At 55.2% G+C, this 13,861-nt stretch overlaps 3 protein-coding genes across 3 annotated transcripts; 1 reads left to right on the top strand and 2 right to left on the bottom strand.

The window, feature by feature from the left end:
• Positions 1–3,965: 3,965 nt before the first annotated feature.
• Positions 3,966–5,240, top strand: GGS23DRAFT_610872 (uncharacterized protein; the record flags this gene model as incomplete). Its single annotated transcript, XM_051520359.1, has 1 exon — positions 3,966–5,240. One exon carries the CDS (start codon positions 3,966–3,968, stop codon positions 4,761–4,763), a length of 798 nt encoding a protein of 265 aa, XP_051370915.1. The 3' UTR covers positions 4,764–5,240.
• Positions 5,241–7,877: 2,637 nt separating this feature from the next.
• On the bottom strand, positions 7,878–10,239 carry GGS23DRAFT_605808 (ribosome biogenesis protein erb1; the record flags this gene model as incomplete). The annotated part of the gene is made up of 2 exons (XM_051519818.1): positions 7,878–9,512; positions 9,571–10,239. The coding sequence occupies 2 exons, from the start codon at positions 10,237–10,239 to the stop codon at positions 7,878–7,880; spliced, it is 2,304 nt and encodes a 767-aa protein (XP_051370914.1).
• A 1,006-nt stretch (positions 10,240–11,245) lies between these two features.
• On the bottom strand, positions 11,246–13,468 carry GGS23DRAFT_111062 (uncharacterized protein). The gene is made up of 3 exons (XM_051510997.1): positions 12,883–13,468; positions 12,386–12,768; positions 11,246–12,311 (listed from the first exon to the last, which is right to left on the bottom strand). Exons 1-3 carry the CDS (start codon positions 13,219–13,221, stop codon positions 11,858–11,860), a joined length of 1,176 nt encoding a protein of 391 aa, XP_051370913.1. The 5' UTR covers positions 13,222–13,468; the 3' UTR covers positions 11,246–11,857.
• Positions 13,469–13,861: the final 393 nt, after the last annotated feature.

Genomic DNA, 13,861 nt, shown 5'->3' with positions numbered 1-13,861 from the left:
GGAGCAGGCCTACTTGCACATGCACGTCCTGAGAGAGCTGGTGCGAGACTGGGGCCATGCTCCCACGCACGATTACTACCATTGATCGCGCCTGGTCGGGCAGGCCTGAGCTGGTCGGCCACTGCGGTCGAGATAGGGAGCCGACCAGTGGCTGACGGTAATATCAGAGGTCGACTGCCTCGTACCTAGCCTTTAGTAAATACCTACCTATCTAGGTTGTGATGTGAGGCATCTTGGCTAGGTTCGACCTCTAGGTATGTACAGAGCGTGCGATAGGCGCCCAGTTCGGTTGTACCATCTTGGCGATGGGTAGGTGGTAACTGGAGGGGCCTGACAACTCGACTCCCGACCCGAGCGCAGGCGTACGAAGATCTCATGAGGTAGGTATATGTGTATTACCACAAGACGGAGAGACGGGGTCGTGGGGCGCGATGACAGCCCGCTTCTATGTGCAATACGCCGCTACCCATCGCGACGTCGGCCTCGACCAACGTAGATAGATCTCTGGGTGTGCGTATGCATGGACGTTCATGCACATAACACGAAATATGTCTGGTTTTTACGATGGGCGGGTAGAAACAATGCTGGGCCGTCCTAACAAGCGAGGGAGAGGAGGGGGTGGAGGGCTGGGGGGTGTTTCGATATTCTTCAACAAATCCGCCTGTCTTTCTCTCCTGCAGAGAATAATATGCCGACTAACCTATTCGGTTGCCTATAGGTATTATAAATAGATAATAGATCGAAAAGACGAGAGGTTCGCAACTTGGAGGCTCATGTCATCGTGATAAAAGGAAGAAAAACCGTAGGTAGGTAATAACAATATCCATTGAGACGATAACAATGCTTGGGTATAACATCATTACTATTACTGTCATCATTACCGTCATCCCTATCACAGCCGTGCCCATAATTATCACGGCTGTCTAAGCCATCGTAGGTGGCCTGTTGCCGACGCCGCCGTCGTCGTGATTATGCCTGACTCACACCTACTACCCAATTACCAAGAGCAGGAATGCCTGCGTACCATCAATGCTGTTAGAACATAGTTGCATGCATACATGCCGACGAAGACGAGTATGAGGAGAGCAGACGAAAAGCGTCGAAGGACAGGGGGGGGGGGGGTGTGTGTCTCGGGTCTCGAATTTTGGAGCGGCTTCACTAACGGAAATAATACGTGCCCTACATGGCGTACAGACGTACCGTGCAGCGTTGGGATGCCTAGCTACCTCTTTTCTCGTCTCCAGGCGCAACATTAACCGCCTGGGGCCGTAGGATCGGGGCCTTGTGACCTCGAATATTGAAAGGTGAGACGTCTAAGTATGTACATACCCGCGAAACCCATCGCTGACGAGCCCGGGCAGACAGACCCCAGCTGGATCGGATACATGCCTGCGCATGAGCAAGTGTAGACGCATAGGACCAGGGGTATTTCTCGCACCCAGAGCAGGCATTAACAAAAGAATACCAACCTTGACAAAGGACACGTAATTTCCCGATCGATCGGCACCGCCTCGGCGTGTTGTGTACGTGCGAGGGACATCGGAGAGAGGAAAACAACCCGCAATCCCGGTGGTTTGAAGTGGCTGGATGAGATGACAGGGTCCGGGTCTACAGACGCGCCTATGTACATACCTATATACCTGGGCTACCTCCCCCCGATCTCCTCAACGTTGGCTTCCACGTCGCTACCCCACGCCTCGGACCGAAAGACATGCCCTAGGTGGTTGGCAAGGTAGGTAGGTAGTGATCGGATAAGTACCTCTACCTATATCGTAGGTAATATGGATGGGTGATAAGTTGCTACGTTGCTGCGTTGCTACGCTACTAGATAGGTAAGTCAACAGTCTACATACCTTCATGCAATCCACTGATCTGGTGACACTGGGATTCATGTACGCTTGGCTACAGCATCAGAAGAGCTTTTCCTTTCCAAAAAAAAGGGGACGGGAGAGCCCACTCTGTCACGTCTTTGGGTCTAGAAGTCGAAACGACTCGGATAAACCGAACATCATAGGTAGGTATGGGTATCAGGCTATGGCGAACCGCTATGATTTATAATATTACCCATTACTTGCTTGCCTACGGAATAATAATACCTCCACGAATAGAAAAATTAAGAGATCTATCTATACCTCCTCGGCCCCGGCTACTTAGAGCTAGGCAGAACGCACTAAATCCGTATCTCTTCTTCCCTTCTCCTCGCTTCGCTTCTCTTGGCGACTATGGGAATGTGCGTAATACCTGGAAGCAGTCTACTACCTACATGTAGGTACCCAAATATCGATATAAACCACATACAAAACAGACAGAAAGATGGTCAGATAGAAAAGAAGAGCGTTCGTTCCTCTACGTATGGGTGAATATGCGTGCAACGGCTTTCTTAGGTGCTGTGATTGTTACCTGAGAATACCTCCTGGTCCAGCCGTACCAGGCTAGTGATGGCTGGGAAGAAGAAGCAGAAAGGGCCAGCGGAAGACGATTGCGATATAAAAAGAAACAAGTAAAAAAAAAAAAAAAAAAAAAAAAAAAAAAAAGTTAACCCAGGACGCCAGTTGCTAAAAATGAATATAAGAACAACAATACTATTGCTACTACTATAATTCAGCATACGTCTAGCACATAATACCTACGCTAATGGGTAGCAACGGTCGAACAACCACCCAAGTTCGATAAGCTTCCAAGACGACCCAGCTCCCCCCCTCCAAGGGCCCAAGGGGAAGTAAGAAAGAGAGAGAAAAGAAAAAGAAAAGAAAAGAAAAAGAAAAGAAAAGTGAGGCACCCCACGCTACAGCCGGCACTGCTTGAGGGGGCCCGCCCCGTTGAGGAGGACAGGCAAACATACCATCGATCCGTCCACTCTGGGACTTTCCCACTGGGAGGCGCCAGGATCTTCACATGCGCATCTAATTGTGCTGTAGTACCTACCTATGTCGCCTGTAGTCTGCTTGGAGACGATACACCGAGAGACACCCGCGTTGCGGGCAGGACAGCTCGGAGCAGGTTGGCCTGGAGAGAGGGAACGAACACTTATCTCTCCCACGACACACATAGGACGGACCACTACGCCGACACTCCTCTCTCGTACCTATACATGGCTCGTTTCCATCGCCTACCAAAGATTACCGGCGTTAGGTCCCTGCAGATGCCATGGGTACGTGTAGTCGTATACCTATACCTCGGATGCTGCAAGGCGCAGTGATGGCATCCGCCCGCCGTCTACTGCGAAGCGTTTTAGTGCACAGAGAGCCTGGCTGGACACAACACGTCAGGGGTTAGAGTAGCCTCTACTGCTAGGAGTAGCTATGGCAGAGACACACAGGTGGTAGTTGCGCTGGAGGCTAGAAGTAAACAAAACAGAAAACGTATAAAGTCGGCGTGGATCTCGACGTGGGAACGCCTGACAATGTCGTCCTCTCCCTCCCTCTCCCCCTTTCTCTTTACCATATCGGAATTCACCTGCCTCTTCTCTCCACCTCCTGGTAACACTGTCCGATATTTGGCGATTAGTTTCACAACGCCACACCGAGAGTCTCGGGGCACTACTATACTACTACTACCTACCTTGCCTGCCCACCTCTACGTTGCGAAGAGCATTCTTACTGCCCGACATACCACACGTGGGAACACGCAAGCGTCTATCCTTCGCGGCCACCCTGAAGTGCTGCTGGTCTTGGCCGGTAAGTCGGCGGCCCCCATCGATCGAGACACTACCCTCGAGCCTCACCTTTCCTGTTCCTGAGTCACCGGTTAGCACCCAACCTGCACAGCCAGACTCTGCCCAAACCGACGGGTGCCCAACTGCAACCGCCTGACCGGACGCAAAGACGCCCTGCTAGCATATTAAGCAGCCCGCTCGCCCACCTTCTCACCTCGCCCTCGCCATCGTCTTCACCGCAGCACTGGCTCACCTACACCTTCGACCGCCGCTGCTCGTTGCGTCTCCAACTCGCCATCACACAACCAACATGACCCGCAGGTCGTCGGCATCCCGCCGGGACGCCTCTCGCCGGCCCTCTCCGCCCGAGTCCGAGAGCGCCCGGAGGCCTCCCCATCACTGCCACACCCACCGCCACCGCCACCGCCACCACGGCGACGATGCCCACGACAGCCGGGCCGACCTCCAGTACACCTCCATGACCGGTGACTACTTCCCGGAGGCCCGACGCGGCCCCGGCAGCTTCGACGCCTCCCCCGACTACCCAGCCAGCGTCGACCTCGACCGCGACCTGGCCTACGGCCGCCCACAGGACGCCACCGCCCGCCTCGCCACCGCGGCCAGGCCGCGGCCGCACACAAACTTCTACGTCGAGCACGACTACGGCAGCGCGGCAGCGGCGCCGCAGCCGCCGCGGCTGACGCGCGCCGTCCTGGCCGCGCTGGACGAGCGGGCCGCGCCGCCCGGGGGCTACGCGGCGCAGGCGTACGGGGCCGGGGGCGGCGGGTGGCGCAGGCTGCGCGGCGCGCGGGACGACGGCGACGACTGGAGCACGGGGCGGCTGCCGTCGCGGAGCCGGACGTCGACGCCCAGCAGCAGCGGGTCGTGGACGCTGGTCGGCGCGCCGCCGCCGCCCTCGGCCGACGGCGTGCGCTGGGCCGGCGTGCAGTTCGCCGGGCGCCTCGACGCCGCCGCGGCCGCCGCGCCGGCGAGGAGCATCCCCGACGAGGATATGCGGGACCCCGAACGAGGGGAGAGGGACGCGGAGAGAAGGAGGGGCTATCACGACGGCGCCGACGGGAGAGACGGACGTGGTCGGTGGTCGTAGAGGGCCCGCTGGCGCCTTTCGGAGTGGCGCTTTGCGCAGCGAGGGAAATACCCCCCTGGGTGGGTCGGCCTGAGGGCTCTTAGACTGTCGCGACGTGCGGGCTGCCTGTCTTAGCCGGAGCTCATACTGTCGTCGGATTCGTATCGTAGAATGTTTCCTCTGGCCGGGTCCGAAGTCGCAAAAGGAGCAGTAGACGCGAACATGGGCGGAAGGATTTGCTTGAAAATTGGTCGGGTTCTTTGTCGGGGTTGGGCAATAGACGGGGGGCGCTACCTATGTTATAGAATCAATACCTTCTTTGCTAGTTAGTGGGTGTAATAGTCAATTTGCCTCCTCTTCGTTCGTGCTGGGCGTGGTGCGACAGCAGCCCCCTTTACCGTTCCCGATCTGCGAGCACGGCGACGGAGTGCCGCCGCCACGTCCCCCTACCTACTTTGCCAGTAGCCTTCGGCCCAGCTGGTCGGCCTCGTCTCCCTCTCTACCCAGCTTTGAGCGAGAAGAGTAGTGCGAGAGCGAGAGAGAGACGAACGTCGAATGAAACACTGTGAGGCGTCCGGTCGCTTCCGCGGTCCCTGCCGTCGCGTGGCTCCTTGTAAGTTAGACAGCGGACATCCTTGTTGTCGCGAGCATTATCTCGCCCACATATCCGCACACCCCCCATGGGAGCGATCATGCACACTTGCGTCGACACCGTCGCGATCCACGATCGCCCTGTCATGCCGTGTCTGACCGCAACTTGCGAGCCAGCCCGCGTCGGTAAAGAAAAACGCCCACCCCACCACCTCCCTGATTTGGGCTGAGCCACGACTCTGTAATCTCTGCAATCCTCCGCACGCGACCGCACCCTCGTCTTTCCCATCCCGCCCCGATAATGCATCCCAACTCGGGCGTGTCAGACGGGGATCTCACCTCTTGCCGACGGTTTTGTTTCTCCTCTTTCCCTTCCCCCCGCACTCTCCCTCCCTCTTCTTCCCCTCTTTCCCTGGTACGACCACGGCCGTGCCGCACACACACAGAGACACGCAGACGTGTCTCAGGTTCTGCATCGGTCCCGACGGCCCGGTAGTCGGGTTCGCACGTACACGCTTCCCCCACACGTAGCCCGGGCGAGACGCGAGCACCCGGCGGGTAAGGGGACAGGCTCCCAATTAGGGAAACGGTAGCTGAAAACTACCGTTGGGCGTTTTGGGGGGGGGAAACAAAAATAGGATATCTGAGATAGAAGATGCAATTCTGTTCCAGTGTGCGTCTGCCCTTGGCTACGCAGTAGAGACACTCGCTAGAGTGACCGTGTCGCCTGTTTTGGGATTTTCGTCCCATGGCAGCCGACGTGGTGACGAATTTTCTCACCTCGGTGAGGCAAGCGAAATAAAAAAAAAAGATGCTGCACACGTGGGTGGTGTACACATCGTAACGTACCTTCTTTGCCGTGCCGTGCCTTGCATGCACACTGTCTGGCCAACTCTCACCACAACCCGTCAGCAAGGGATAGCCCGCCCTCCATTTCGTCAATGCATCTTGATGGAAGCATTCTTTCGAGCATAGAAGACCGTCGTCTCCTGTCGGCATCCTGTCGGCATCCTGTCGACCTCCTACGGCGAATAGCGGGAGCCACGACGAGATCTCGGACCGGAACTCTCTTCTTGGGGTAGGTCTCGCGAGTCGGATGACACTCGGGAGGCTTTAGCCGGCGGCGGAGTCGACCTCCTTGCTTCGTCTCGACGTTCACCCTGTGGTGTGACTGGCAGGCCCACCGAATACAGGCCGACCTCGAGCGAGAGAGGGGCTAGCTGTCGACGCTTACGATGCCCGAAGTGCGGTCGTTGGGTATGATGACGCCCGACGACGAAGCACATCCTATGCAATGCGGGGCTACGAGGCCTCTCGTCGGACGTTGGCATTGAGTGGGATGTTCGACGATAGGGAGTTCGCGGGGCACCGTGGCCCGGGCTCGGCTCGGATGCGGCTCGGATGCGGGTCGGATGCGGACATGAACGACGTTGCTAACGTCGGATACTCGTATGGGGAATGCGATTCGCGGGGGGGCCCCGCATCGGGCACCAAGCCGTCGGGAGTGGCCCGTCCCTCTCCGCCGGCGGCCGGTTAGGTTGGTGGTCGCATCGCTCCGGGTCGACACCCTGTCCTGGTTAAAAACTGGGGCTAAGCGGAGGCACAGCTAGGCCTGCTCCACCGATCTTCTTTCTTCTCTCTCTCTCTCTCTCCCATTATGTATTCCTCCCCTTCTTCCCCTTCTCTCTGTCGTTGTCTCGGAGTAGTGGCTGGAAGGAGAATGCCACCTGCGGAGGGCAACGGATTGAACCCCTTGATACTCTGCGACCGGAGGCACCTTTCTTGTTTTAGGTCCGGCTGATCTCCGTACAGTAGCCGTCGACGAAGCGAATTGCAGCTGTAGGGTCTTGTGGAATCCGTGCTGTATACAGACAACATGGATGGACTGTTGAGAAGGACTAGAGCGGCAACCAGATCAGGAGCTGCATCTGAGCGTGAGCTGGTGTAGGGAAGACGCGACACCACCGCGGTTGGAATCCTGTTAATCGTGCTGTTTTGGATGGGGTGGCTACATCAGGTTGCTTGCCAGAGAGGACAGGCTAACGAGGAAGTCAATGCCATGCTGCGACTATCTCAAGGTCACTATAACGCGAACGATCTACGGCACACATATTATAGGGGGAGGGAGGCAATACATATTTAGCCACCCACTCGTTGGGCAGGAATGGGTCGGTGATGCCTTGCGGTGAGAGAGTTATCGACATGTTACGTGTATGAGCCACCTCACGTGGGTTGACCACTCAGAGTTGCCTGCCAGGTGGCTATCAAGGCTAACGGGGGAATGGCAGGGCGGGTAGCCAGGCAGTAGGTATTGGCCAGGCTTCTACCAGGCAAGGGGTCAACACCGATAGGATGGACGGGCCCGGTGGAGTCGCCTATAACTCAATCATATGCAGTCGGGTCGTGAGCCAATGCCACTCTCCAGCAGCCAACGAGAACCTCAGAGCATCTTTTCCGAAAGCGGTCGCCGTGTAAACCCTCAAGAAATAAAGCCTGTTCAGAGATCGCTAGGCATCCATCCAACCCCCCCCCAAAGTCCCGAGGTCACGTCCATAATCTACACGTCCCGTCAGCCGCAGCGCTTACGCACCACGGATGTTGAGGGTGCCAGTCGATATCTGTGACGCCGAGTCTGTTAACTACTCGGTGACCCTTTAGCATTTTGACCGGCACGATCGTTGGCCCCTCCATCAAATCGCTCACAACCTTGCTGTGGAATATTTGCAGGGTGCCGTCGTCGCTACAATCTGCGAATAACGGGTGGACTCGGTGGAATTTCACGGCCCTGATCGCCTCCGGGTGGAATCGCATCGTCTTGTAGGGCCGGTTGGACATCTCGAGGTCGTGCCATAGGAGTCGGCGATCGTAGGACCCGACAACCAGGTTGTCGCCGCCCGGATGTATGTCAAAGGAGGAGATCCAGCGCGCTCCCGGTTGAAGAGTCTTTACCAGCTCCTGTTTTTGGAGATCGTAGCAACGTATTGACCGTTGGGTTGCGACGAAGAACAAGGGGCGCGAAGGGTGGAACGATGCTGTCTGTGCCAGCCCCGGAAGCTTTCGGAACGGTATCTGGGTGAGGTGCTTGGATAGCGTGTGGATTGCGACTGAGCTCCTCTGCCCTGTAGGGGATACGGTGCAGAAAATGTCTCCCCGTCGATGCCAGCTTATCGTTTTAACGGGCGATCGGACCGTTGCCTTTAGCAAGACCCCTTCATCTTCTAGGCGAGCCCCCGGCCGCGACCACTTCGCCGGGGGGTCCTTTCGCGCCGTCCCGTTGGTCGCCATCGGTTGCTTGCCGCTAGTAGCGTAACCGAACCCTGCATCCAGCACCTCCCTACTCGCTTGCTCAAGCTCCGGGTCGCCGTACGATGGTATCATGAAGAAAATATCTTCGCCTACGGCTGCAGAGATGATGGAAACATCCTGGCCCGGTCGCCACCGTACCGCGTCCACCGGGTCCTCGCTGCTCAACCTTACCTTCCACTGCTGCTTGCCATCTAACAGTCCCCATACTCTCACCGTGCCATCGTCACCGCCGCTAGCTAGCCATTGACCCGACGGATCGATGGAGACGGACCGAACCCTGCCTTCGTGACCGGCATACTCTATCGATGCCATGGTCGGGAAGGGTCTCAACTCCTCCGGTCGCGGAAGTTTTGGTAGCAACGATGTCGGATCGATGTTTAATCGGTTTCTACGTATTCTCGGGGCCAGGTAGAGATCTAGGCACCTCTCAAAACGTTCCTTGACGAATTGGTCGTACGCTGGGGTCCTTCGTAACGAGTCATTTTTCTGTGGCAAGTATTCCTTTTCTCGTTCTTCCGGCTCTTTCTCCTCCCAGGCCTTCCTTTCGTCCTCTGTGGGAAGATATTCCGGGGGCGGGTTGTAACTGAGATCGTAGCCAGGGGGGGCCAGTTTTGGCGCGGGAATATGCATGATATTAGGTGCCCTAGGAGTCTCGTTGGCCCACAGATCGTATTGGACCTCTTCCTCCTCTTCCTGCTCCTTTTCCCTCTCCTCCGGAGGCTTATAGGGCAGTATGCGGCCTTCCCGGATGGCCTTAACTAGCTTCATTATCCGCTTAGCCTCATGCTTCGAAGGTAAGAAACGCCGCTTCGGCTCCGGCGCAGCGCTCAGCGGCATTGTCTCTTCAAAACTGGTGAACCATTCCACCGTATCCTGTACGAGATACAAGTTAGACGACGCGCAGGCAGAAATCGGGACTTGCGAGACTTACGGGGTACGGGTCGTATCCTTCCTCGGGAGCCTCGTTCATCCGAACCCGTCGCAACAATTCCAGCTCGTCCTGACTCAGGTTCAGAGGCTTGCCCGTCGCAGGGTCCGTAAGACCGGTCCATCCCTTGGGCACCTCAATGCTGTCCAACAGCGCATCTAGCGCTTCACCCGTAGCTGGGCGCATGATCTTCTTGCCGTTGATGTCGTATCCTATATGGGGATACGAGTCGTAGAACGAGAGAGGAATGTTTCCGATCGTGTTTACGGGCTCTTGCGCATCTGTGTCGTCCGAGTCGTACACGGGGTCGATCTCGTCGTAGACATATCTAACCCCCCCATTGGCGTCGGTCTCGATTCTATAATTCGGGCCCGGGTCATCTGGGTCAGAGTGGACTCCATTTGACAAGTGTTTCTGTTCCTGGCCTTCTTCGTCGTCGGTCGGTATGTCGTCGCTGTCTAGCTCGTCGTCGTCGGGGTCAGCCCCGTCCTCGTCGTCATTGTCGTCCTCATCCTCGTCCACTTCCGAGTTCTCTTCCTCAGATTCGTCCTCAAGTACACCTTCCAGAAGCCCTTCCCCAAATTCGTCGTCGGATTCAGGCTGATGAGCGTCATCCACCCCGACCGGGGAAGCTTTGCGCTTCAAGCTCGATCTTGTTACAGCCATCGGCATGGAGTGGTACCGCTTTCTGTCAATTGAGGCGGGAAGTTTTTTTTTTCCGGCCTTTGATCCACGAGAGACAAGCAGATAAACGAGATTAAAGATAACCAGATAGATCCAACCTTTTTTTAAATTGGGGAGGTTTTCTGCCGGCTGGCTAGAGCTCCCAGCCTTACCGCCTTCCTCTCTGGTCCTAGTAACCTTTTTTCTTCACTTTAGTCGAGGAGCCTTACCTAATTCCCTTCGTAAATACCTACCTTCTATCATAAATATCGCTTACATGCATCTCTTCATTTACTGTGTAGTCAACTTGAGTAGAGCAACCTTCTATTCTACCAAGTACAAAGCGAGTTGTTCTATACTACCTTCACGAATTCCCTCCCTCGATTGTTTATCCTTTCTATAACATATAATTGGGATATTACCTACCTACATAACTTCTCCTAGCAGGGGGTAGATCAACAACGCTACCTATCCACCCAACTCCTCCTCTACGCAACGACTAGCTACGATGCCCTCACTTTCTACCAAGCTCTGGATGATAGCTGATTGGCCGCCCGGCCGGCTGAGACATGTATTAGGTATAAATTTTAATTTCTGTCTCAAATCACTTCGATAATCACTCGACGAGCAACTAAAGTTAGCGCTGAACACGAGTAGCGGGGATGTAGGTAGTGATTCGTTTATTGATGTAGATATGGTGACCTCTAGCTAGATATATACGCCTATCTCAGGTAAAATGAAAGCTAGCGTGTTCCCAGGTAGATGTATCGATACAGTATAGTGAAATAGGTAGGTAGGGTATATATGCCGATGGCGTCGGGTAAACCGAACCCAGACAACGATGATGGACGTAACAGAACATGATTTCCTCGGATACGAGGGGATTTCGGTTGCCTAGGAACACCCTAGAGACTCGAAAGCTAGTAGGTAATTATTATCAGCATGAAATGTTGCCATCAAGTTAATTCTAGGAAATGTTGAAATAAAGAGTGGATGCTAGAAAGGTCGCAGGGTGTACTCTACCCTACCTGGCTTTCTATCATGAATATATGTAGGCATGGCACCAACCATAACGTGAATCGTGATCTTCGTCCAAGCTCGATCGGTTCGCATCATAGGCTATAGAATAACCCCCCACGCCCTCCGGAGCTCGTGATATCACGTAGTTGCGCTGTTAGCTAAACAGCGCATGCCAACCAGCGTATCCCATCAAAGATTGATGTGTGTGGATGCATGGTAGGCTACTCGACGGTGGGGTTGAATATGTTCCCCTTCCTTCCCTTAAATCAAGGCAGGTTGTCGTATGCTAGCTCGCTAATAGGGGTCGCGGTAATATCTCGCAGCGTCTCTCGTATCTGCTACTGCGCAGGACTTCGAGGCATTGTTCGGAAACGCCTATCGCTAAGGTGTGGCATGAAATATATGTTTCAAATTGCCGGGATGCCCGAAGCCGTCCGGCCCGTGAGACACAATTATAGACATGGCTCGAGCTCCGTCTTATGAGAAGGACGGTAAGCAGTTGTATCGTATACACAGTCGGCCTCGTCAATCGCTCGTATTTTCAGGGGCTTGAGCAGTCGTATAATTCGAGTGAAAAAAGAAGGTTCTCGAGAAAACTGGGCCGGAATCAGAGCGCTCCGTTGTCTCTACTGACGATCGTCTCGCTCGTCACCACGATCCTGCGAATAGAGCTGTCGTCGCTGTGGTCGCAGGACGGCCGCTTGCCTACCGTGACGACTGTGTTGCGTTTAGCTCGGTGGGCTCCCATGTTGCCCAGCTCAAGCTCCTGCTGCGACTCGTCCTTCATCTGCGTGAACCCGCTCGATTTGGTGCTGCGTCTCAAGCTCAGCGGCGATAAGACGGCCTCGCCGTTGCTTTCTTGCCAGGTCGAGTTATCCGGGATCCAGAATCGGCCTAGCAGCCAGTCGAAGACGGGCCGTAGGTGCGCACTATTAGACACGACAGCGGCCACTCCGACCTCCCCTGTGCCATATATGGTCGTCTGCACCATCGTATACGATACGTCGGAGAAATCGATATGAAAGGCCGTGTATACGCGGATTATACCAAAAGCCATCGATCTAAATAGAAGGGGAAGGAAAAATGAGTCCCTACATGCTGGTATTTCTGGGGTATCGAGGGTTCCGTTGCTTACAGGATGCCAATAACGAACATACAAGTCGTGACAATTTTGTAATGCCTTTGTACTCCTACCTCCAGAAGCGTAGGGACCGGAAGCATCAGGATCATGAGCTTATTGATGATATCCACGATGCCCATTGACACGAATGCGGCTATCCGGTCGCCGCATCTGCCTGCTCGGGTCATTTCTCGGGGGTCCCAGTTCGTCGAGATCGGTTGGCAGAGCAGCATCTCGAGGAGTAAGGTGAGAGCCACCCAGGCAATTGTGAGAATAATAGTGGCCACAGGAATAGGCTTGAGGCGGCGAGCAAAGAATACGCGAATGAACATCAGAATGACGCTCAGTTTGATGAGGCCCAGCGAAATTGTATATAGAAATTGGCGGGCATAAGCAGCCTACATCATCGAGAAGTTAGCCTCTGCGAGCACAGGTTCCGTCTTCCTATAGGGAAACCTCAACGTTATCGTCACCGGAATTAGATCTCATGGGCATTCCGTGGCGAAACTGACCTTTAGGAGCCACACCACATGCCAATCCTGCAGCTGTTCGGCGTGATGTCCCATACCGCCCGCCAAAACCATGGCGAAATCCGTGGCCACCACGCCGTAGAATAACGCCGTGGCACAAAGGCTCAGCCAGTCCTCGATTAGAATCCCGCGGCCATTGCGCCTAGCGCTCCAGAGTCGCATGTAAGTCCATAGTGCGGTGAGAAGAATCAGCACCACGCCCGGGATGATGATCTTCCACCCCTCGATGGTGGGCGGCACTAAGTCGGTCTCGATTCTGTCGGGTTGAGATGCGATGTTCTCAGCTGGTAGAGTGGTGAGCCGGGGATGGACGACAGACATATCGGGGCCAGTCCAAGTCTTGATCCCCCAAATAGCGTCGTGCCCTCAGTCATTGGCGACGTCGAGTCGAGGGGGCCTGCGGTCATAGGACGACACGATCGGATCTGGGGGGTTCGCACGAAGCCGAGAGATCGCACACTCCTCACGACCACCATCCACGACGACGGGTGAAGAGGGCAAGACCGACGACAAGACCTTCTCGAAAACCTCATGCTGAGCCGATCCTAGCACGAGGTCGGTAGAGACCCATTTGTTCGCAGCGCTACAGGGGGTGGATGGCGCTCGCTCCCGATAATATTGGGGTCACGGACACCCCTGACTGGTAATAAGTAAGTGAATCCTACGAGTATATATCATACGCCACATACCTATAGAGACCAGGACACCCGCGCTTGCAATGTGCTACCTAGTATGTATATACAGGTGCAGTCCACGGAGGTGGAGGACTTGAAAGCCTGCCCCCCTGTCTTGTCCGACGACTACCATTGCCGTTCTACGTTTTAGTTGGCTTGCTATGAGCCGGGCAGGGCTGTCCTGCTGGTTGGCTCCTATGCTGTGGCTGGGTTTTGTCGAGCTGAGAACACCTGAGTCTTTTCTAGAATGACCACTCGTGGGACTTCTCTGCAGATAGTCGGAGATT

The sequence above is a fragment of the Durotheca rogersii genome, assembly GCF_024521655.1.
Source record: "Durotheca rogersii strain YMJ 92031201 chromosome Unknown GGS23scaffold_14, whole genome shotgun sequence".
In the NCBI taxonomy this organism is placed as follows: domain Eukaryota; kingdom Fungi; phylum Ascomycota; class Sordariomycetes; order Xylariales; family Xylariaceae; genus Durotheca; species Durotheca rogersii.
The sequence above is the reverse complement of the archived record's forward strand: the minus strand, read 5'-3'. Positions and strand labels throughout refer to the sequence as shown.

Coding starts and splice junctions, on each gene's coding strand:
- GGS23DRAFT_111062 (XM_051510997.1), bottom strand. CDS start 13,221: ATGTCTGTCGTCCATCCCCGGCTCACCACTCTACCAGCTGAGAACATC. Junction 12,769..12,882: donor ATGTGGTGTGGCTCCTAAAG/GTCAGTTTCGCC, acceptor TCGATGATGTAG/GCTGCTTATGCCCGCCAATT. Junction 12,312..12,385: donor ATGTTCGTTATTGGCATCCT/GTAAGCAACGGA, acceptor CCTTCTATTTAG/ATCGATGGCTTTTGGTATAA.